The 25,413-nt window shown below is 41.2% G+C and overlaps 1 protein-coding gene and 1 pseudogene across 2 annotated transcripts in view; one reads left to right on the top strand and one right to left on the bottom strand.

Annotated features, from left to right (window-relative positions):
* Positions 1–19,256, bottom strand: part of ABCB1 (ATP binding cassette subfamily B member 1) — a 112,136-nt gene extending 92,880 nt beyond the window's left edge. Inside the window, exons 1-4 of one of the 2 annotated variants that reach the window (XM_022588333.3) lie at positions 19,153–19,256; positions 18,518–18,591; positions 13,141–13,201; positions 5,038–5,209 (exon numbers count right to left, since the gene is read on the bottom strand). In XM_022588333.3, coding sequence (XP_022444041.3) covers positions 5,038–5,209; positions 13,141–13,201; positions 18,518–18,585 — 301 coding nt within the window. In that variant the 5' untranslated portion in view covers positions 18,586–18,591; positions 19,153–19,256. The remainder of the gene's footprint in view (positions 1–5,037; positions 5,210–13,140; positions 13,202–18,517; positions 18,592–19,152) is intronic. The other variant, XM_089917743.1, reaches the window with a different exon arrangement.
* LOC111182585 (small ribosomal subunit protein uS5 pseudogene) lies at positions 19,233–25,110 on the top strand (annotated as a pseudogene).
* Positions 25,111–25,413: the final 303 nt, after the last annotated feature.

The raw sequence follows: 25,413 nt of genomic DNA, 5'->3' as shown, positions 1-25,413 counted from the left end.
AGATAGCATGGAGCCTTGAAAAGACACAGAAGGATATACAGGGGAGTGGCAATCAGGAATGGTGGTGAGAGAAGGGTATTAACTGTATTTTTTAATTTAATATTTGTTTTTAAATGGTTTTACTTGTCACATAGAACATGTCTATTTTGTGCATGAGAGAGGTACCATCTGACCAAACTTGGTTATCACCTCCTCTTGGAAGCCTGCCATGATTCCTAGACGGAGCCAGACACCCATCCTCTCCTTCCCAAGTAGTTTGTGTATCTCTGTATCATAGCACTAATCATATCCAACTGCATTTGTTGGCTCCCTTGTCCATTCTGCCCATTATGCTAAATTTCTTGGGGGATGGGAATGAATACTTAGGACACATACTATGGCTGGCTCACAGAATGCTTTAATACATATTCACTGGTGGACTGATCAAAGATAATAACCCCCTACTCAATACCCTGCCTCAGAGATTGGCAATCCTTTCCTGTAAAGGATCAGATAATACTTTAGGCTTTGTGGACCATATGGTCTCTGTCACAACAACTCTACTGCACCACTGTGTTGTGAAAGTAGCCACAGATAATACTCAAATGAATGGGCATGGCTGTGTTCCATTAAAACTTTATGTATAGATACTGAAATTTCAACTTCATATCATTTTTATGTGTCACAAAAATATTCTTCTTTTAATTTTCCCCAGTGATTTAAAAACGTAAAAATCATTCTAAGCTCACAAGTGGCATAAAAAGAGGCAAGAGGTCAGATATTGCCCACGGGCCACAGTTTGAGGACCTTTGCCTTCCGTGATAGGCCTGCCTAGCTGTCCAGTTACTAAGGAAATGCTGCTGAAAGGGGTAATTCACATCTATAACAGGTACTGAGTGATTTGCAGTATGCCTTTCAACAAATATAAGAACTGAGGTAGTATCACAGAGCTCTATAAAGATGAAATGAGACAAGGAACCATATCATCACTGCAGGTTACGAAGGTTCATTTGTGAGGAACATGGAAGTATGAGTTTCCTGTTGATAATAATAACAATAATTAACATTGAGTACGTTTTTATGACTAAATTCTCTTCCATGAGCCTTAAATAAGGAATCCACTGAATTTTCACAACCATTCTATGAAGTAGGTTCTATTGTTATCCAACCTTTTTTTGAAGTTGAGAAATTAAAGTATGAAAAAATTCCCCAAACCTAACTAAAAAGTGGGGCAAAGGTGGGGTTTCAGTCACAGGCAGTCCAACTCCAGAGCCTGCACTTTAACCATTGAATACAGTGCCTCTCAAGAAGGTGACACAGACAGAGACAAAACTTCCAAATAGTTCTCTAAATTTTCCCAAGATTGGAAGAGGGAGCTGAATGGGAAGGATTGGCAAGAAATGCAACGTCAACTACTACCCCCGTTGGAAACCCTATGATCCGGACATCTATGAAGATGCAGTCCAAACCACCAGCTTACGAGCTAATGCAGAGGCGTAGGAGGAGCTAGTCTCCACAGCTGGACCGTTCTGAGAACTTATGTATGCTGTTGGGTAACTAAGACAGGTTAGTTACATGTCTAAAGGTGGACCAGGTAACAAACACCAAGACATAGTAATCGTCAGTACTTCTACTTAAAGAGATCAATTATTTCCTTATGAGAGTAAAGGCCAATTAACATCTGGGTGATGGAGATATAATGTATGTATATGTTAACGCACTTGGTTTTTTTTTTTAAAAAAAGACTAGTCAAACATGCACCCCAACGTTCACAGCAGCATTATTTGCAACTGCCAAGATATGGAAGCAACCTAAGTGCCCACTGACAGATAAACAAAGAAGATGTGGTACATATATATAATAGAATACTACTCAGCCACAGAAAAGAACAAACTTGGCACTGGCAGCAACATGCATGGACTTGGAGGGCATTACGATAAGTGAAATGTCAGACAAAGAAAGACAAATATTGTATGATATTATCACTTATATGTGGAACCTAAAAAACACAACAGGGCTTCCCTGATGGCGCAGTGGTTAAGAATCCACCTGCCGATGCAGGAGACACGGGTTCGAGCCCTAGTCTGGTTAGATCCCACATGCCACAGAGCGACTAAGCCTGTGCGCCATGACTACTGAGCCTGCGCTCTAGAGCCCGCGAGCCACAACTACTGAGCCCGCATGCTGCAACTAGTGAAGCCCGAGCACCTAGAGCCCATGCTCCACAACAAGAGAAGCCACCACAACGAGAAGCCCACGCACTGCAATGAAGAGTAGCCCCCCGCTAGCCACAACTAGAGAAAGCCCGCGCACAGCAACGAAGACCCAACGCAGCCAAAAATAAATCAAATAAATAAATAAATAAAAACACAACAAACTAGTAAATATAATAAAAGAGAAGCAGACTCACAGATACAGAGTACTAACTAGTGGTTACCAGTGTGTGTGGGAGCAATATAGGGGTGGAGGAGTGAGAGATACAAACTACTGGGTGTAAGACAGGGTCAGGGATGTATTGTACAACACGGGGAATATAGCCAGTATTTTGTAATAACTGGATATAGAAAGTAACCATGAAACATTGTATAAAAAAAAATTTAGGGGTTTCTCTGGTGGTGCAGTGGTTGAGAGTCCGCCTGCTGATGCAGGGGACACGGGTTCATGCCCCGGTCCGGGAAGATCCCACATGCCACGGAGCGGCTGGGCCCGTGAGCCATGGCCGCTGAGCCTGCGCGTCCGGAGCCTGTGCTCCGCAACGGGAGAGGCCACAACAGTGAGAGACCCGTATACCGCAAAAAAAAAAATTTAAATTAAAAAATAGAAAATAAATTTTGAAGAAGACCAATCCACATAGCACAAGTGAGTCTACTGTGGCCCATCCAAGTTCAGCTCTGCTAGCTTCAGGCAGCCATGTAATAGTCTACTCTTCCCAGACTGGGCCAATTTTCAACAGTTGTGTTAATAGCCCAATATTTCCTGATAAACACAGCTGAGTTCAGCAGCTGGCCCTCCATGGAATGCATGCAGGTGCACAGCATAATAAGTAGAACACCTCCCACAGTTAGATCAATGTGTGTGTCTGGATTTCATAAAAAGTGGGTAGGATAAGAATGGGCACAGATGTACATATAAAGTCAGCTGAGCTGCCACAGAGCCCTGAAAAGTAGTGAGAGAACCAACTCCAAAGAGTATTGCTAAATTATAGCATGCCTGGGAACCAATGAACTCAGAGAGCACCAAGTGCTTCCTTTTGGTGAACGGTATGAAAGAAAGGTGCCAGTCCAAACGTAGAACAACATCTTTTGCCAGGTCCCTTTGAATGCCATGAAGGGGCATAATAAATGTGTAAGAATTTTACTGAGCTCAAACATACTATAAAATTTTCTGGCCCAATTCATTACCTGTCTTCACAGACCTGAAGCAGTCCCGCCTCAGGGTAAACAATGAGCTCTTCAGAATCACAAAAAAGAGCTCCCCGGATCCACAGGCAGGTATCAGAGGATCCATAAATACCCCCAATTAGCATGCATATATTCTGGGGGAAAGGATTCATAGTATTCATCAGAGACTTATGCAAAAGCTACATCACTTTATTCTCCCGTGTGTTCTCAAACAGGCCTTATCAAGGTTTCTACCCCTTGACTGCACAACAGGCTGTAAGTCTTCGGGTATGCTTGACCAAAGGTGACTTGGGAGCTCACAGCTATCAACCAGTCCCTCCTCAATCAAGTTCGAGAGTGTGAAAGTGTGTGTGTGTGACACCCTAGTCCATTCACTTTCTCACTCTCCTAAGAAACTTGTTTTTTCTTTTGGCCATGCCACAAGGCTTATGGAATTTTAGTTCCCCAGCCAGGAATCAAACCCAGGCCCTCAGCAGTGAGAGCGCAGAGTCCCAACCACTGGACTGCCAGGGAATTCCCATAAACTTGTTTTCGATCTCCTTTCTTTTTCAGCCAAATGTCTTACTTTTTATTTGACTGAAAAAGTTGAAGTTATCAGAAGAAAAGTTCCACAAATTCTCATGTCCTCGTCTACTCACCTTTGGGCATTGACACTCAAATACTCTCTCTTCCCACCCGTTATTGTGGGTGAACTATTTGTGCTCCTACCTCAAGCAAGTATTCCATCTTGAGCATAAGATTCCATCCTTTCTCAAGGATATCACTCAAACAAATTTCTTTCCTTTCTCGCAGAGCATCACTTTCTCCTCTCTTTTGGATCATTTCCATTAGCATACAAACAAGCTGTTATTTCTCTCATCCTAAAACACACACACACACACACACACACAACTTCTCTTGTCCCCATTTCTCCATTTTCATGTTTCCAAGGAGTCTAACCTGGGACTTCCCCAGTGGCGCAGTGGGTAACACTGCAAGCTCCCAAGGCAGGGGGCCTGGGTTCGATCCCTGGTAAGGGAACTAGATCCCACATGCACGCCGCAACTAAGAGTTCACATGCCACAACTAAGGAGCTTGTAAGCCACAACTAAGGAGTCCACAAGCTACAACTAAGACCTGGTGCAACCAAATAAATAAATGGTTTTGAAAAAAACAAAGAGCCTAACCTGTGGCAATGTCCAAAATTAAATTTCTGGTGTTTACTGCCAAAATACTCTCCCCTCCATCTTCCTCATCTCAACTGATGGTAACTGCATCCAGTTTATCCAGTTTATCCAGCTAAAAACTATTGAATCATCTTAAACTCCTGTCTCTTATACCCATGTCTAATATGTCAGAGAATCTCGCAACTGATTCCTAGTTATCATTCAAAGTCCAGATTAGGCTCCTATACCTCTTCCTGAAACTGCCTGGGATATTTCTGACTTCACAGAGCTCCCTCTTTTTCTACATATCTCTACCAGCACTTCCACTGTATACTCTAAGGCTTGTGAATATTATCTTCTGGGATTCATTACAAATATGAACTATAGCTCAGACCCCTCCACAGCACTAAACACACTAGTGCATACTTAGTAAGGGCTCCACAAACTTCATTCTGAGCGAATGATCTTTCTGCAAAGATTCCAACAAAATCAGTACAGCAAACAATACTTACTTCCATTAGTTAATTCTGAAATAGTTAGGTTTCCTAAATTTCCTGCATTTGCAAAGCTATCCGTCATGTCTCCAAAAACCAGCATCATGAGGGGGAGTCCGGTTCCGTGGATGATGGCGGCCACAGTCCCCAACACCATATACAACTTATCAAGCCAATTCGAATAGCGAAACTAAAAAATGAGAAAACACAGAGAAGAGGAACAATTAGCACAATTTCATGGATGGTTAGCTCTACTTTCCAAATATATCTGAAATCTAAACACTTCTCAGACTACTACTGCGACCACCTTGGTCTGATAACCTAATTAGAAATAGGCATTTGGGACTTCCCTGGTGGCACAGTGGTTAAGAATCCGCCTGCCAATGCAGGGCACACGGGTTCAAGCCCTGGTCCGGGACGATCCCACATGCCACGGAGCGACTAAGCCTGTGCGCCACAACTACTGAGCCTGCGTGCCACAACTACTGAAGCCCACACGCCTAGAGCCCATGCTCTGCAACAAGAGAAGCCACTGCAATGAGAAGCCTATGCACTGCAACAGAGTAGCCCCCGCTCGCCGCAACTAGAGAAAAGCCCACGCACAGCAATGAAGACCCAATGCAGCCAAAAATAAAAAATAAATAGATAAATAAATAAAAATAAATGTATTGAGGTAATTTTAAAAAAGAAAAGAAAAGAAATAGGCATTTGTTTCTTTTTTTGAGTTCTGACCTTCTTCTTTATATTGGACTCTGTCTTCTTTTTTTAAATTGAAGTTTAGTTGATTTACAATATATTAGTTTCAGGTGTGCAACAGTGATTCAACAACTTTATGGATTATACTCTATTTAAACTTATTATAAAATATTGGCTATATTCCCTGTGTTGTACCTTGTAGCTTACTTATTTTATACACAGTAGTTTGTACCTCTTTAATCCCCTACCCCTATCTCATCCCTCCTACCTTCCCTCTCCCCACTGATAACACCAGTTTGATTTCTATATCTGTGAGTTGGTTTCTGGTTTGTTATATTTATTTGTTGTATTTTTTAGAGTCCACATGTAAGTGATAACATCCAGTATCTGTCTTTCTCAGGTCTGACTTATTTCACTAAGCATAATACACTCTAGATCCATCCATGTTGTTGCAAATGGCAGAACTTCATTCTTTTTTTTGACTGAGTAGTATTCCACTGTGTGTGTGTGTGTGTGTGTGCCACATCTTTATCCATCCATCTGTTGACGGACACTTAGTTTGCTTCCATATCTTGGCAATTGTAAATAATGTTATTAAGAATACTGGGATGCATATATCTTTTCAAATTAGTGTTTTTCTTTTCTTTGGATCTATACCTAATAGTGGAATTACTGAATCATATAGTGGTTCTATTTGTAGTTTTTCGAAGAACCTCCATACTGTTTTCCACAGTGGCTGCACCAATTTACAGCCATACCACCTTGAACATACCAGATTTCATCTGCCTTCTTCTCTTACATATGCGGGTTTCATGAGAAGCATAGGACATTCTGGGAAATTACAAAAATCTATAATGACACCACAACAGAAAGACAGCATTTGTGACTCTGATTTCCAAGAATGGAAGCGACTTTTCAGCTCAAGATTTTTCAACCCAGAAAAATCACCATTGAGGAAACATGTGTTGTGGCTTTAAAAAAGTGGCTTGGGTCAAAGATCTGCTGCCTAACAGCATTAGCACAAATGTGAAATGATGTTAATGTAATTAGGTCTCCATAGTAAGAAGGAAAAGGAAAGGAATGAGTTAGATGCGTGCTTCCCAGAGACCAGTACAGATGTGCATAATCTCTTTAACTGCAGGCAAATTGAAAGAGGAGAGGGAAGGAAGGGAGGAGTGGGGGGGGGGCGGGAGGAAGGAAGGAAGGAAAGAAAGAAGGATTTGTAATCAAATGAGCTTAAATTAATGACGTATTTTCCATAATCTAAAAACATCCTATTTACAAATTAAAACCTTTAAGGGAGAACACGTTTTGCCTTTTTTTCGTATTTCATTGAAACACAGGCTAAATTTTGCCACTATTTACTTTGTCTTAACTAAGCATTCATCCACCTAAGGAAAAAAAAAAAAGGAGTTAGAGATGAGCAGAAACCATTTAGTATCTAGTATCTTCTATCAGAGGCTATAAAATGGACAAAGTATCAAATTCCTCAGTAGAGGAAGAGAAGATGGCTGATACACAAGGATTTCCCCTCATCACCAACCCCAAGGACACTTTACCTCGAAAACTAACACTGGCTATTATAATAAAAGCAAGCAGGCCATGAATATAAATATTTACTAAATGCCTACTCAATGACTGAAAAAAGCCAGAAATAAATATCAAAGTTACAACTCCTGCTTCCAGAGTGTTTAAAGGATGGAGGCAAAGCAAAAAAAGTATATTCAATATACATTCTGCATGCCTTGACAGCATGGTATACAGTGTAGAGCAGATACAAAACTGAGCGAATGGGTCATTGCCTCCTTTGTGGAAAAGCTTCATAGAGGTGATGCTTCCTCCCAGCTTTAACAGTTTAGCAAGGGCTTAAAAGCAAGGAGGAAGGCATTCCAACCAGAAAGGACGCTAAGTTGAGGCAAGAACGATCACAGTGTGCCCAGAGAAGACTGGGGTCTCCCAGGCTTGGGGTGTGAGGTGTAGAAGCAGCAGGAAGAAGCTAACTGACCAAGAAGTACCCTTCACTGAGACAAGGCAAACCAGAATAGGCAAAGATATGGGGGGAAGGGGACAGAGAAGGGGCAGAGAAATCTCATTTGGTCCTGTTTCATGCCCATCCAGGGAATACGAGGAGAAAATTCAGTTTGAGGAGTACTTTTGTGACACTAGCGTATGTAGCAGAAGTCATGGGCGTGGACAAGATCATCTAGCAAGAAATAATGAGTGGAATTAAGAACAATTTGGAGGGGCTTCCCTGGTGGCACAGCGGTTGAGAGTCCGCCTGCCGATGCAGGGGACATGGGCTCGTGCCCCGGTCCGGGAAGATCCCACATGCCGCAGAGCGGCTGGGCCCGTGAGCCATGGCCGCTGAGCCTGCGTATCCGAAGCCTGTGCTCCGCAGCAGGAGGGGCCACAACAGTGAGAGGCCCGCGTACCGCAAAAAAAAAAAAAAAAAAAAAAAAATACAAGGCATGGAATAACAAGTTAAATGACACCATAAGGAAGTAATAAAAATCGTCCAGAAAGTGAAGCATTCTATAGGACTATCGGTACTATTGTTTCACAGGTCAATGTCATTTAAAAAGAGGATAAAAGTTTGGAATTCCCTGGAAGTCCAGTGGTTAGGACTCCACGCTCTCAGTGCCAAGGGCCCAGATTAGATCCCTGGTCGGGGAACTAGAATTCCACAAGCAGTGCAGTGCAGCCCAAAAAAAGGAGAAAAGGGTTCTACCTAGATTCAGGAGAGACACAGTATTCAAATATCATCACTGACTGGATCCTGTTTTGAACAAATCAACTGTAAGAGACATTTGGGGGAGCTAACTGGAAAAACGTGAATATAACTGACTATTAGATAGTATTACAGAATTACTGTTCATTTTGTTAAATATGATCATTGTATTATGTTTTAGAGCAAAATGTTTGGCAGTAAAATTTTTAAGAGATATAAACAGAGGTAGTTACTTAGAAAACATCATGAAATCTCTAATTCCAGCTAAAATGTGTGGCAAAATGTTAACCATTATTAGTTATAGATAATGGTTATATGAGTATGAATTTTACTACTGCACCTTTCTATATGTTTGAAAAATCAAAATAAAACTTTGTAAAAGCAGGATGGTTCTCCAACAGGCAAAGGCATGTCTCCTCATCTCAGGCTAGAAGGAATGAGCTAAAAGTGAGCACAGATACAAACAAATGTCTGAGAATGAGGACAAAGGTGAGACAGTTCAAACCTGATATTTATTTGTGAGGTGAGGCAAGATTGATTTCTGGAGGGAAAGTGGCAAGAAGCTTTGAGGAAAGGGGTAACATAATGCTGAGTAGGACAAAAGCCTCAGTGCAATGTCCCGCCTCTGTTATATACTAGAAAGGAGACTTTGGGGGGAAAAAGTCTCTTAATAACCTTGAGCTTCAGTTTCTACATTTATAAAATGAGGAAAATACTCATATACACAGAAAGCGTCACATAGCTGTAATGAGGCTAAAAATGATAGTTAATAAAAGAAACCTTATTAGGCATTGGATATAATAACATACAACACAAGCAGGTACTGTTATCGGTTTTAGAAAGCTAACAGTTAATAAAACTTTTCAGGAGCTTACAGTGAGGGAGCAGGTAGACAAAAAAATGTTGTAACACATCAGGTGAAATGTAGAACAGGAGTTTCACTATAATCACGGCCCTTTAAGTACAAGGAAATGGAAAATGTTTGGTCAGATGTTGACAGGGAAGTGAGGGGGCGAACCAGAACCACACAGGAGGAAGGATCCTCAGCACTGAAAGCCAAGGGTTGGACTTCCCAAGGCAAAGAAGTAGAAGGTGCCGGCAGGGGAGTGGTTTAGGTAATATTCAGCAGGCAAGAGGGCAAACATGATCTTACTATGGTGCCTGGGTGGAGGCAGAAGTCAGCGCATTCATTCATTCATTCAACATTTAAAAGATATTTATTGGGCTTCCCTGGTGGCACAGCGGTTGAGAGTCCGCCTGCCGATGCGGGGGACACGGGTTCATGCCCCGGTCCGGGAGGATCCCACATGCCACGGAGTGGCTGGGCCCGTAAGCCATGGCCGCTGAGCCTGTGCGTCCGGAGCCTGTGCTCCGCAGCGGGAGAGGCCACAACAGTGAGGGGCCCGCGTACCAAAAAAAAAAAAAAAAAAAAGAAAGGGAATGGAAACAGGAAGGGGCTGATTGGGGAACTGATGGGTCAGGGGACTCAAGGTCCAAGGAAAACAGTGAGCAGATTGAAGAGAGAGGAGATGGCTGGCTAATTCAGTCTGGCTGCTTCAAAATGGTACTTTGGAGGTAGAACAGTTTCAAGCAACAGCAAAATGCAGGATGTGAGAGGGTGGCTGGAATAAAGGGGAGGGAAAAGTTACTGCCGCTGTGAAGGTCAAAGAGTGGATATCCTTATAACACCATAGAAGTCACCCAAGATAGTAGGAGTATCAGGGGTGGAGAGGGAGACACTGAACAAGGTGGTAAAGTCTCCTGTGAAGAATGACCAAGTGGCCGGAAAACAACAGCATCGACAAAGAACCCTTCAATTCCAGGGAAATAAAATTTTAACCAACCATATACTATCATAAACGATTAACGTTGTTAAAAGCTCTGGACGTAGCGTAAGCAGATCTTGGCAAAATTCTGGGCCTTTCCCCTTACTAGCTATGTGACTGTGTGACTGAATACATCGCTTAAACCTCTCTTGAGTCTGTTTCATCCATCTGGACCATCAGAATAACACAAGTTCCTACATCACAGGGTCACTGTGAGGATGAAGTTAAATAATACACATGGGTGCTTAACAGATGCCTGGCACAGAGGAAGCACTTAACATTGCCACCTATTCTCTATTTAGAAAAAAAATTAATGTTTCAATAAGATACATAAAGTAGAAAGATCAGAGCTGAATCTGCAGCAAGGGTGTTTAACCTTTAAGGAGCGCTTTGTGTAAGAAGTGTAGCCCAACTTGTATCGCTCCCACCCCAATTTCCAATTGTCCCGTTTCCTCACTTGTTTTAGATTTTATTTTGTATTTCTGTAAATGTTGAAACAAAGCCTGACAGAAATAAAATAAAGGCCAGTAGAAAAATCTGAATCTATTCCTTACCTCTTTTTCATCATTTTCTCAAGACTGCCAAAAAGTCTTCTACTAGAAAAAAGTTAACAGGGATGGTGTACAGAAAACAGTGAACGCTGCAAGCCTGAGACTGCATTCAAGGTTAGCCCTTGGCTGGCATCTAGAATTTGGATTTTGGGGAGAGTAACCATCACCCTAACTGACAAAAGTGGCCAAACTATTTGTACAAACAACGTGCTTTATGCTGAAGGTCTGCCTTCCTTCTGTGAGTCTGGAATTTTGGTACACGCTGCCCCTACGTGATCAGCCCCCAGTCAAAAACCCTTGGGCACTGAGTCTCTAATGAGCTTCCCTGACAGACAGCATTTCACACGTGTTGTCACAGCTCATTGCTGGGGGAATAAAGTTGACTCCATTGGGACAAGACATTGGGGGCTTCTCTTGGACCTCTCCCTCTTTCCTTTGCCCATTGCTGATTTGGCTGTAAATCTCAGCCACGAGTATGGCAATATGCCGAGTCCTGTGAGTCCTCCCAGTGAATCATCAAACCTGGGGTTCTTGGAAACGCCCAACACATATCAGTTTTTGTCTTAGCTGGAAAGTTTTATGCATCAGCAATGCCAACAGCATCGGCATTTTACTGTTAAATGTTCTTAATGTGTCCCTGTCTGTATGCGTTTTATACACAAGTTCACAGTTAACTATGTCAGCTCTTCAAGAAAAAGGCATGAGAAAGCGCCACTTAAATAGTACAGCTTTTCCTCAAAAGACTTAGAACATATTCCTTCTATGCCATCCTGAGCGCTGTGATTTACAACATGAATTTCCTAGGTCTGAATCTTGGCCCTGCTGAGGATTCCTGGGCAAGTTAATAAGTCTCACCTCACTTTCTCTATCTGTAAAATTAGAATAATAATAGTATCTCTCTTCAAGGGAGTTGTAAAGATTAAATGCGTTGATATAGTAAGTATTTAGTGCAACACATGGCATAAAGAGCTGTATTTACGTTATAATTGTTAGCCTTCAAACTCCAGATGTTTATTCTTTTGTGGGCTCAATTGTATTGATAGTATCACTTCTATATATTAGGTCTGTTAAATTTTCTAAAACATACGACTGATTTTTTCAATCTAAGTTACTTATAAAACAAAATTACAAAAGACAGAAATATTTTGGTCTCCAAATGATAGAACGGAAATTAAGTCTTGGCAATAAACCCTATTTTAACATCAAAGCTTCTTTTAGTACAAGAATATAAGAATGAACTCTAAAACAAATAAAAACTGTCACTTGATTATTCAAGTAGTCCTTCTGAGAATGACCCAAGTGCATAGCCTCATTGCCCCAAAATTCCAAAGAGAGTGGAAACAGACTCAAAGGTGGAACTTCAGCAAGAGCAACTGCAGTGCGGGAAGATGAAGTTCTTATAAGATAACCAGAGTGCTCGGTGTAAAAGGCAACACGTTTTTCCTGCCTATAAGCATTTTCTTGTTCAATTTACTAATATTCATTTTACAAGATGGATTACCCCCCCACACACACACATTTTAGAATTGTCTGGTGTGTTACGCCTGAATTATAAAGTGTGCACTACAAGACTTAATTGGTTCAGCAGTCTTCAGGTTCTACTTGCACAGTTCACCTAAATCTGCATTCTCAGGGGGGAAAAAAAAAAAGGGATCCAGGTAGAGAGAGACCATCAACCAGCCTGTCTCAATCCAAATCTGATTAAAGAAAAGCTTCTAAGCAGCTACTGTGAAACCAGAAAATAAGATAAAGAATTAATTATATTCCGTGAAACCAGAAAATAAGATAAAGAATTAATTATATTAAGGTTTTCAAGTTCCAGATTTTCAGTTATTCAGCACAGAAGAATAATGCCATGTACGAAGTCATAGTAATAAATAATCCATTGCTAACTTCTATTATATGAGTGTCTGGGACTTTGACCGCAAACCTGCCAGGATTACGGCCCTTGTCGACAGGGCACCCCGTTTTTTCTTTGATCCACACTTCACGTGGCTGGTTTCCTCTATCTAGATGGCTGAGACCATCACTGGGAGAAGTGCTTGCATAGGTAACATATCACTGACGACATAACTAACTAGGAGAATACTGAAATCCAGGCTAGGAAGGGTGAGTCTGGAGGCTCATTGTACACAGCAAGTTATGACTGGCATTCCCCTGAAAACAAACTAAATTAAACGAATTCATTTTACCTCTCCATTAACAAATACAAACAAATTTCTCTCCAAGAAAGTATTATACCAGATGAAATACCTCATTTCTAGATCAGGAGAAGTCAAATTTCCAAAGCACTTTGAATAGTGAATACATTCAAACTCACCACTGCAAAAGTACTGACAGTTGGTTTCTTTTCTTTCTTCTCATCTTTTTTACTGAAAAACCTAGCAATAGAATTACATAAAACTTTAAAAACTATATAAATCTTTAATTACCCAATTAACATAGAGCTTATATTTAATAACAAATAGGACAAAGAAACATGTCTACAATGTTATTAAAAAACAGGTTATAATACGATCCCATTTATGAAGTTTAAGTATGTTTACATATACCTTAGAAATCTATACATGTGGTTATCACTGGGTGTTGAGATTTCTACCAAAATATTTTCTTCTTTGTGCCTTTGGTATTTCCTAATTTTCTATGGTGAATACACAGAGACACAAGACTTTTGCAATTAGAAAAAATAATACTAAAAAAAGAGAGCTTCCTGTTTTTCTTCTAATTAGAAAATCATTCATGCTCTCCAGACTTAATCCCCTTAATTATCACCTGAGTAATTCTAGCAGCAGAGAGCTAGTCTATCTACCTGGATATTATCCTTAATCATTCCCTTTACCTAGTGGAGAGGAGTGGCAAACAGATGCAGGGCATAAATTACCCTGAGAAAGGTGATTAAATCACTTTCCTTGAGTAAATCTAATTCTGAAAAGATGTCTGGAGCCCTAAATGGACCATTAAGGCAATAAATGCAACCTAGAAAAACTGCCATCAAAAAAGATGGTTTGTAAACTGCAAAAAAGCGGTCCTCAGGCAGAGACAGGAAGGTCAAGTATTTTGAGCGCAGATTCAAAACTCTGTAACTAGTTTTCTATTCTATGTAACTGCCACCTAGCATACGAAAGCAAACCAACCAAAACTGGCCTCCGCATCTACATTTTCATATTTATAAAAGAAAGACTATTTCAGGGAAGAATTACATTACTTTTACACAGCTTTTCCAGTTCAAAAAGTAAATTCATCTTTGTTCTTTACGCTAAGCAAAGTCAAAGAGTTGAAGCAACTTCTAAAGAAAAAAAAAATCCAGCGTCTACCCCATATTTGGCTTTGGAGTGATGTTCAATGGACATAAAAACACACAAAATACACAAACATAACTCTTCAGATTTGATTCCACCCTATTCCCAGTAAAGGCGTGGTTTCAGTATCCCTGGAATCAGGATGAGAGGAAAAAAAATAGTTATACATAATTGAGTTTCAGCTCTAAGCTTTTTATTTATTTTTTCATTCTCTAAAACTGCAGCTACTCTGAAGAATTTATAATGTTCCAGACGCTGGCTAAGTAAACACTTCCCATACAGGGGCTCATTTAATCTTAATCTCTGTGAGGCAGGCACATTTTTGTCCTTCCTTTAAAGACAAGAGAACTGCAGGTGAGAAGAGTTAACTAATTTGTCCAAGGTCACACAGCTAGAACAAGGCCAAGATTGAAACTGCAAAGTCTAACTCCCGAACACCAGCCTATCTGGTGCAACCTCAGAATTCTGAGACGCTGCATTGCAAGGAAATGCACATATAAACTGACTCTCACCCCTCCTAGAAGACTCATTTATCCCCATCCGCTCAAACACAGTGCTGACAAATGGCAAAAGTCGCTTATCAAGCCTCATTTTAATAAAGAATCTTAACAAATACAAATATGCCAAATGGTACTACTACCCAAGCATTATACCTATTAGCAAAGCCACGTGCTTCTTTATAATTTCAAATATAGTTTTAAAAAAAACTCACAGAAAAAGAAATAAGATTTATGGTTATTAGAGGGGGGAGAGGGGATGAGAGGCAGCTGGTCCAAAGGTACAAACTTCCAGTTATAAAATAAAGAAGTACTGGAGATGTAATGTACAAGAAGATTACAGTTAACACTGCTGCATGATATATATATACACATATATATAAAAGTTAGGAGAGTAGATCCTAAACGTTCTCATCACAATAAGAAAACATTTTTCTTTTATCTATATGAGATGATGGACGTTAGCAAAACTTGTTGTGGTAATATTTCACAATATTTATAAGCCAAACCATACGCTGTACACTTTAAACTTACATGGTGTTGTAGGTCAATTATATCTCAATAAAACTGCTCAAAACTCAATAGACTATATATATATAAATATATAGTTTTATTAAGAACATATTAAAATCAGTAATGGTGAGCACAATTTAATAAGAGGTACTTAACCAAAAAAAAAAACAATTTCTAGGGCTTCCCTGGTGGCGCAGTGGTTGAGAGTCCGCCTGCCGATGCAGGGGACACGGGTTCGTGCCCTGCTCCGGGAGGATCCCACATGCCGTAGACCGGCTGGGCCCGTGAGCCGTGGCCGCCGAGCCTGCGCGCCCGGAGCCTGTGCTCCACAGCGGGAGAGGCCACAACGGTGAGAGGCCCGCGTGCGGCAAAAAAAAAAAAAAAAAAAAAAATTCTAGTTTGAAAAGCAAAGTCTATAGGCCATGATAAGAATCAACAATAAAATGAAGGTATGTGCAGGCTCAAACGAATCTTTTTTCTGTTTTTCAAAATATGGCCTCTATTTTATTTTTTGAAGAATATAAGTAAATGTCCCACAAATATTTATTGAACATCTTTTTCAAAAATGGAGGTATAACTGACATACAACATTGTATTCGTTTCAGGTGTACAAATTGTCTGGTGTGTTATGCCTGAATTATAAAGTGTGCACTGCAAGACTTAACTGGTTCAGCAGTCTTCCAGGTTCTACTTGCACAGTTCACCTAAATCTGTATGATCTGTATCAAATCTGAATGATTTGATATTTGCATATATTGTGAAATGATCACCACAGTTAAGTCTAGTTAACATCTGTCATCATACAGAGTCATAGAATATTTTTCCTTGTGATGAGAACTTTTAAGATTTTCTCTCTTAGCAACTTTCAAATATGCAATATAGTATTATTAACTATAGTTGCCACGCTGTACATTACGTCCCTATGACTTATATTATAACTGGAAACTTGTACCTTTTGACTCCCTTCACCCATTTTGCCCCCCTTTCCTCCACCTCTGGAAACCACCAACCTGTCAAATGTCTTTATCATTTCCTTCCACACACCCTTAATACTTCTTACTCCAATATCCCTAAGTGTTTGTGTCAAAAATACATAGTTGTTTAAGGTACCAAGTTTAAAAGTCAAAAACAAAACGGGGAAATATCTACCTTCCACTCTTTGTAATCTATTTTCTTTTTGTTTATTTGGGAGTTTTTTATTATGCAAGTTTTCAAATAAACAAAAAAATCTAAAGAACAGTAATAAGACTACCCATAAAAAATTCACCTAGATTCAACAACTGTGAACATTTTGACCATATTTTCTTTATCTGCATAACAAAATATATAACTGTTAAAATTTTGCTGAACTATTTGAAAGTAAGCTGCAAACATCATGGCACTTCACACGTTTTCCTACCATTATCACATATAATAAAATTAACAGCAATTTGATATCATCTAATATCCAATCCACATTGAAAATTTCCAAGAATGTTTTCTATAGGTTTTTCCTTTTTTGGAACTGATGTAATAAAGGCTCACACATCACATTTGGTGGTTTTGTCTCTTTAGTCTCTCTTTTAAATCTAGAAGTCCTCCTCCCCACCTACCCCCGCCAAACATTGACTTTTTATAGGAACAAAAACAGATGTCTTATAAAATGTCCCACATCTTGGATATGGCTGTTTCAAACTTAGTCCAAACTGAGACGTGCAATAAGTATGAAATACCCATATTTGAGGACTTAGTATGAAAAAGAGAATGTAAACCCTCTTGTTAATAATTCTGTTTACATGTATAAATGATAATATTTTGTATATACTTGGATCCCTAAAATATATTTTAAAAGTTAATTTCACCTGTTTCTTTTTACTTTTTAAATGTTGCTATTAGAAACTTAATAATTACAAATGTGGTTCACATTATATTTCTATTGGGCAGCATTAGTCTGGAAGCTTGATTGGATTCACTGAATGATTTGCAAACCTACTTCGTGGTGGTGCCGTGTCACTAAAGTCTATTCCACCATGAGCCAGGCCAGGTCTGATCATTTGGTCAAGGTTCCTAACTGCAAAATCTCTCCACTGGAAAACCACACTTTCCTTTTTCCAATTAAGAATTGTGGCTAATTCTTAGATTCAGCCTTTCTCTGAGTGCTTTAGGATCCATTGGCAATCCTTGCCCGAATCAATTATAACAATGCAGGTTTCAATATGATAGCTGGCATTTTTCTGTAAAGAAGTTTCTCTCTCTCTCTCTCTCTCTCTCTCTACTTGTCTCACCCTTAGTTTTCCTCCTCCTCTCATAATTTTATTAAGAATTCATTTATTCAGTATTTCACAGTCGAGTACAGTCATTATTCTTTTTGACGCTCAAACTGTCCCAGATTCGGCCAGTGGAAGCCCCTTCAAGCCAGCTCCTTTGTCCTTTTTGACAACTGCCCTGAACTCCACTAACTGTTTTCAGGTACCACAAAGCTACTCCAGGCTCAGGCTCAATTGGTATTAGCCCTTTCTCTATGGGGCGCAGATTCTTTTTGTAATGAACGATATTGAGAAACCAAGATCTGACACTAAGTGTGCAATTTGCCACTATCCCTTTCAGTGGACAGAAACTGAACTATTTAAAAAAATCATGAAATCACGCTGAAGTTTCTAATTCAAATTTAACATTGTTTTTAAAAAGCTTATTTAATGACCACATTTGTATTCCTTTTCTCTTACACTGAAAAGCTTGGTTTCTAATAATATTAATATATTTACTAAATTGTTTTATTTTACAATTTATTACTAACAAAAAGCTTATTGAGCAAAATTTTAAATTTCATGTACAGACACTGCACTGTGATCAAAATTCACTTAAGATAGTTATCCTCCCTATGTGGTTACAGTACCAACTCTATATATAATCAGGATAATTTCACACCATTCTAGTAACTTCTTTGGTAGTACACTCCTCTCACAATTTCTTCTACAAGGGTGAGCTATTCATTGCCTTAAAATAAAAAAAAAAAATGCTTAAATGCAGTTGTGGCCTTCTGTCCCATCTGCCATGCCACAAACATGCAATGTTTATGTGACTGTTTTACCAGAAGGAACAAAGGACCACAAAACAGAACACAAGCAGCACATGGTTCAGGCTCGTCGGCGACCAACATCACTTGTAAAGCAGGTTATAAAACACCGAAAAGAAAATGAGCACTGGCCTGTATGGGACCAGAAAGCTGAGGTAGAAGCTCACCATGCAAACGCTGTGCTCAACTCAGCCAGCGAACTTCTGCAACTGCTTGCATTTAAGATAAACAGCAGCAGCAGCAGCAGCAGATCATTTATTTCAGAGCTGAAGGCTAGAAACAAATTTCCCAAATCTCTCAAGCCGTGTAAAGTTTGAAAATGAAACAGACTACCTTTTCTTGTCCCTTTTCAAGAAGTTCTCCCCCCCTGCTCTTCCACTGCGGCCTTCTTCAAGATCCATCGCGACCTGAGGAGAAACCACAGCGGATTAGCCAAACGCAAGATCCGCGGAAGGCAGAGGTGAGGCTGAACTTGAGTCCCGCGCGAGGAACGGAAGGGCGGGGCGCTCGCCCTGGTGCTCCAGCCGCTCGCAGGCGCGATGGTCCCCGCACAAACTTGCCTCCGCGCCCAGCATCCAGCCTCCGCAAGCGAGCAGAGTTGCAGCGGTGCGGCGCGGCCCGGACTTCGCCCGCCTTCACTGCGGCTCTGCCTCTCGGTGGTTCGCCTCGCCGTCCACCAGCCCGCGGGCTCAGAGCCAGGCTTCCGACACCGCGCTGTCTCTGCGGGCTCTGGGCAGCAAACTCCAGGACGCGTGGCTAGCACCGAAAACTAGGGGCTGGGGTGCCCCAGGAGCTCCCCGACTGAGAATAAGTCTCACCTCACTTGGTCCCCTTGGACTTGCCAAGTGGAATCTCCCCCTCCCTCTCCTCCGAAGCCCTCTTCCCACAGGGACCAAGCTCAAGAAATTGGAGAGCGCGCCCTTCCCGCGAACCATCTCCCTCTAGTCCCCAGCCTCGTGCTTCCCTACCTCGGGCTTTCTCTTGGAACGTCCACTAAGACGTGAATCTTGGAAGAAGAGATTCAGACTCCAGCGGAAAGTCGCGGCGGATGCGAGCACCGGCCGCCGCCGCCGCCGCCGCCGCCGCCGCCGAGCCTAGAGGAGCCGCTGCCCGAATGCGCACGGGCTTCCCGTGCCGAAGGGAGCGAGGAGGGAGCGCGCAGACCACACCCTGGTGCTCCGCTCCCCAGCCAATCAGCCGGACCGCTCGGGACCGCTCGATTGAACGCAGATTGCTCGACAAGTTACGAAACTGGTTGGAATTGCTAGAGGAATGTCCTCGCTTCTGTTGCCCCTCAGCAAAAGGACGAGTAGAGGAACGCTTATCAGCTGACTCATCAAGGACTTGCACATTCATAGGGGCCTGTCTGTACAATTCCAAACAAGTCTCCATATCCACCAAAGTATGTGTAGATAGATAGATATAAATGTGAATATACAATTCGCTCCTTGTGGCTCGAGTAGATACTACTGCCCATTCTGTAGTTAAAACGAGTTAAAATTCCCTTCCAAGCAGCACCTTTAAAAAGGCCAGGTGAAATTTTTCTGCAGATCTTTCTTCAGTATGTTAGACAGTTTCTAAGGTGTATGTGTTCATGTTTTATTTGAAGAGAAATAGAAAGAAGTAGGAAGATTTTTTTTAAAAATCGTATAAGTCGAAACGGACATTTCAGGGTGGAAATGTAATTAAAAGAATGTAATCTTTTCGGATTGTAGCCATCAGGGGAATGCCCATGTTTTTCTCAAGGCGTTTTAAAACTTATATTTTAATTCGGATTCTTAAAGTATCGTGTATTTTAGCATATTACGTTAGTGGTAATTTAATTCCATATTTACTGTTACCATTTACAGTTTTTTTCTGGTCCTCTCTTTTCCTCAAGTTGTTGAAAAGTGCAATCTTCACAATTCAAATTCATAAAGCAGCGTTAACTCACATCGGAGCTTTATGTACTTATCAACCCAGGGGAAATGGATGTTGTAACTTTTTGTCTGTGGTCTCCAAGTTACAGGAGTTACTCTCAGCTCGCTGCAAAAGTGTAAAAGAAGAAAATCCTTTTATTTTTTACTGCATAGTGTATTTTCCGCACTTTAAGTAACTCATACTTCAAAGCCATAATTTTCTTTCCATCCTTTATTCCAGATTTTCCTTGCCTTGATTTTTTTCTTAGCCATGTGATAAGGTTTCTTTCTTTACAAACTGTTAATTAGACCCTCTAACAAGCCACTCATTTTCTCTGTGTTCTAATTGTATATGTGTGTGTACAGCATTGGCCCAACTATTTAAAGGGGTAACACTAACCCTGTGTTCCACCTGGGGCAAATGTATGAAGAGTTCCTCTTTCTCCCATGTGTTTTTAATCTGATTCATGCCTCTGCTCTTTGTTTCCAGTTCTGTTTTACCTTGTCCCACCTTTAGTTTATGTGATCTTGTTATATATTTTGTACCCTTGAAAATAAGTCCCCCCTAAATCCTCCCTAAAACAATGCAGGATTTTTTTTTTAATTCAAGTATAGTTGATTTACAATGTTGTATTAGTTTCAGGTGTACAGTAAAGTGATTCCATTAGTTACATATATATATTCTTTTTCAGGTTCTTTTCCATTATAGTTTATTACAAGATGTAGAATATACCTCCCTGTGCTATACAGTAGGTCTTCATTGTTTATTTTATATATAACAGTGTGTATGTTAATCCCAAACTCCTAGTTTATCTCTCCCCCCTTCCCCCTTGGTAACCATAAGTTTGTTTTCTATGTCTGTGAGTCTATTTCTGTTTTTTGTTCATTTGTTCATTTGTATCATTTTTTTTAGACTCCACATAAAAGTAATGTGACATTTGTCTTTGTCTGACTTACTTCACTTAGTATGATAATCTCTAGGTCCATCCATGTTGCTGCAAATGGCATTATTTCATTGTTTTTTATGGCTAACAGGATTTTTTTAAGTATTACATATATTATGCTGATTGCACTATTTCTACAGGCTTAAGCTTCAAGTGAAAATCTCTATCAAGGACATACATAGTTTAAGGATCATAATAGCCCAGAGAATTTTTAGTAAAGCTCTGTCTTTCTACTATATATATATGTTATGTATATATTTTAGTTGCTTTGCTCCACCGACATGAAGATATGGACATAAAATACAATGGACCTAAAACAGTGGACAGTTCCAGCTACTCCCAAGCCATAGGCCTGGACTTTAAAGACTTTGACTCCTGTCTCACATTACTGCCAGCCACTCCTGGTAATATCAGACAGCTGGACTAGGCACTTCCTCTATGAGCCTCATTAATTTCAGGTGAAACCCCTTAGAAAGCAGCCCCTTTGCAAGTCTTGACTCACACACCTTCACACAAGCAGCTATTTTTCCTTTTTGAAGTGTGCCTCCCCATAATTCTGTACCTTCCTGCCCTCCACTGGCAAGTAGTCCTTTCACCAACTTGTCTGTACTCTCCCAACACTCAAGATTTGCATCCCTGCTGCGGTCTATTCTGTACGTACCTGTGGGAATAATAATAACAAACCTTGAGTAAGCACTGGCCGTGTACTAGGAATTTTCCCAAGCACTTGAAAGAGATTAACTCATTTAATCCCCACAATTATCCTCTGATGTATGTACTATTATTGTTACTAACATTTTACAGTGAAAGAAACTGAGGTTGACATTGTGTGCCCAAAGTCACACAATTGGTAAGCAGCTGACCCAGGACTTGAAAGCAGTCCAGCTCCCAGCCCTCATAAATACACTCTTAACCACTCCTACACCATGGTACACTACTATAGTACACTCTCATACACTGCCTTTTCGAGCCTCCCACCCCACCCTGTGAAATATTTGTATCTTATGACTCCATCTTAGAAATCCTGCAGTGCCTCCTTAATCTGAACTATTTCATATCTGAGAGTTTCCCCTTGGCTTTTGTTTGTTTGTTTTTGCAGTACGTGGGCCTCTCACTGTTGTGGCCTCTCCCGTTGCGGAGCACAGGCTCCGGAGGCGCAGGCTCAGCGGCCATGGCTCACGGGCCCAGCTGCTCTGCGGCATGTGGGATCTTCCTGGACCGGGGTATGAACCTGTGTCCCCTGCATTGGCAGGCGGACTCTCAACCACTGTGCCACCAGGGAAGCCCTCCCCTTGGCTTTTAAGGACTGTAGCACACTCTCTCTCTATCTTCATTCATCTCACTTCCATACACTCTCTCCCTTGCCCCCAACACATCCATGGGTGTTCACTCCATTTCAGCCCAACTCACCTCTCAGATGATTTGCTCTCTCTTTCACTCTGTGCTTTTCCACATGTAAATCTTTAAATTAATTTACAGCAATGTTCTTTTTTGGTACCTGACTCCACAAACAACCTGGACTTACATTCGAGTACTACTTCTGCTGTTTTTGCTGTGTAGGTTTGAACAGGTTGCTTAACTTTCCAGTCCCTGAGTTGCCTCTTTGGTAAAAAGAAAATAGTAGTGGTACCTCATGGAGTTATTGCAAAATTAAGTGATTTGTGTATTTAAAAGGCTTGTACAGTGCCTCAAACATGTTAAACACCCACAATTGCTATATATCAGTAATAAAATCCCCTTCTCAGTCTATTTTTGCCCTTCCTTGGCACTCATGTATATAGCTACATTTATTTATTCCCTGTATTCCCTTACTTTCAAAGGAGCAAAAGAGGGGAAAAAACAGTACCAAAATAATAAAGAAAATGAGTGAATACAGTTTCATTTCACACCTTTATTGCCACTTTCCCCAGCATCTGTCACCGCAAATATTGCAATAACTTCAAAAATGGTCTCTATTTCTACCTTTACCCCCATGTTTTTTCATCTCCCGTGTGCTGTTTATTCAGAAGAAACAGGAAAATGTGCTCCATAAAAACAAAGATGTAAATCGAGGAAAAGAAACTCAAGAAATCCAAAAAATGCACAATTCAATACCTTTACCCTCTTTAACAGTCCCTCTCCACCTTCCCCTCCCCAGGGTCTATTGTTAAGAGTAGGTGAAGTCAATGGTTTCCTCTCTCACTGAGAGTAAAATCCAAAGTACTTCCTATGGCCTATAAGTCCCTCCAAGACCCGGCCCCTCTCACCTCTGACCTCATCTCCTTTTACTCTTTCCTGGGTTATTCACTTCCAGTCTCATCAGCCTTCTGTTCTTTGATCACGCAAGCATGCTTCTTCCTCCGGGCATTTATAGTAGTTCTAGCTACACCCAAGCCACAGTCTTTGACTTTAAAGAATTGACTCCTATCTCACATTACTGCCAGCCACTCCTGATAATAAAGAGCTGGAGTAGACACTTCCTCTTTGAGCCTCATTAATTTCTGGTGAAACCCCTTAGAAAGCAGCCCCTTTGCATGTCTTGACTCCCTTAAATTAGCTGTACCATATGACCCATTTCTTCATTTTTTCAGGTCTTTACTCAGATGTCAGAAGCTATTTTGTTTGAAGAACCTAGAAACAATGTCTGGCACATAATAAATGTTCAGTAACCATGTTTTAAGGGAATAGAAAAAAATGAATGTGCAGGTTGACTCAGAAAAATGTGGACTAAGTATAAAATTATATAAAGGCTTTTGGGTCTTATTTTTATGCTGCTTAAATTTTTTAAAATTATGCTTATACTTACTGGGATATTTCTTCATAATTCTGGGCCTCAGTTCAGTCAATATTTGTTCCACAAACATTTACTGCGTGCCTGCCATGAGCCAAAAACTGTGCTAAATTGTAGTGACAGATAGTGTAAACATTATATTCTGCCTTCAGGGAGATTGTAGATTATTTTATTTATACAAGTTCTTCTGGCCCAGATAGACTGGGATTGTGTGTTTTATTGTTTTTTTGTTTGTACTGCAGTTCATGTAGTGCTTTTCCTGTGGCAGAGATATCATAAATACCATTGTCAGGCTAGCTGCCTTATATTCTTTGAAACTGTCTGCCATCCAAAGTAACGTTGACCTCGCTCTTCTCCTCCTTAAAAACAGCAGACGGCGGATGAAGCCAGTGCTGGGGAAGGGCCCGGAGGTGGGCGGGGAGGGGGCCTGGAATAGGAGACCGCGGTGGCTTCCGAGGAGGCCACGGAGCTCATGGAGGCAAGGCAGAAGACAAGGAGTGGCTCCCTGTCACCAAGCTGGGCCGCCTGGTCAAGGACACGAAGATCAAGTCCCTGGACGAGATCTATCTCCTCTCTCTGCCCATCAAGGAGTCTGAGATCATTGACTTTTTCCTGGAGGGCATGCCTCAAGGATGAGGTTTGAAGATTATCCCTGGCAAAAGCAGACCGGTGCTGGCCGGAAGGCCAGGTTCAAGGCATTTGACGCCACTGGGGATTACAACGGACATGTCGGTTTGGATGTCAAGTGCTCTAAGGAGGTAGCCACTGCCCTCCGTGGGGTCATCATTTTGGCCAAGCTCCGCATCGTCCCCACGCGGCCAGGCTACTGGGGGAACAAGATTGGCAAGCCCCATACCATCCCCGGCAAGGTGACTGGCCACTGTTGCTCTGTGCTGGTGCGCTTCATCCCTGCCCCCAGGGGCACTGACACCATCTCAGCCCCTGTGCCCAAGAAGGTACTGATGATGGCCGGAATTGACGACCACTACACCTCTGCCAAGGGCTGCACCACCACCCTGGGCAACTTTTTGATGCCATTTCCAAGACCTACAGTTATCTCACTCCTGTTCTCTGGAGAGAGATGGTGTTTACCAAGTCTCCGTATCAGGAATTCACTGACCATCTTGTAAAGACCCACACCAGAATTTCTGCGCAGAGGACCCAGGCTCCAGCTATAGCCACCACATAGTTTTTTTTGTTTTGTTTTTTTTTTGCTGTACGCGGGCCTCTCACTGTTGTGGCCTCTCCCGTTGCGGAGCACAGGCTCCGGACGCGCAGGCTCAGCGGCCATGGCTCATGGGCTCAGCTACTCCGCAGCATGTGGGATCTTCCCGGACCGGGGCACAAACCCGTGTCCCCTGCATCGGCAGGCGGATTCACAACCACTGCACCACCAGGGAAGCCCCACCACGTAGTTTTATATGAGAAGAATAAAGTGAATGAAGCCAGAAAAAAAAAAAAATTAACCTCTTCTGAAACATACCTTTTTACCCTACGTCAAGCAAAACTAATATTCAAAGATCTACCAAGCAACTCAATCTTTTTTTATTGAGATATAATTGATACACATCATGTATTAATTTCAGGTGTACGACATAATGATTCAATATTTGTATA

This window comes from Delphinapterus leucas, chromosome 9, assembly GCF_059928025.1.
Source record: "Delphinapterus leucas isolate spDelLeu-1000000601 "Yukka" chromosome 9, BTC_Dleu_Yukka2, whole genome shotgun sequence".
NCBI lineage: Eukaryota > Metazoa > Chordata > Mammalia > Artiodactyla > Monodontidae > Delphinapterus > Delphinapterus leucas.
This window is presented reverse-complemented; position numbering and strand designations above follow the sequence as displayed.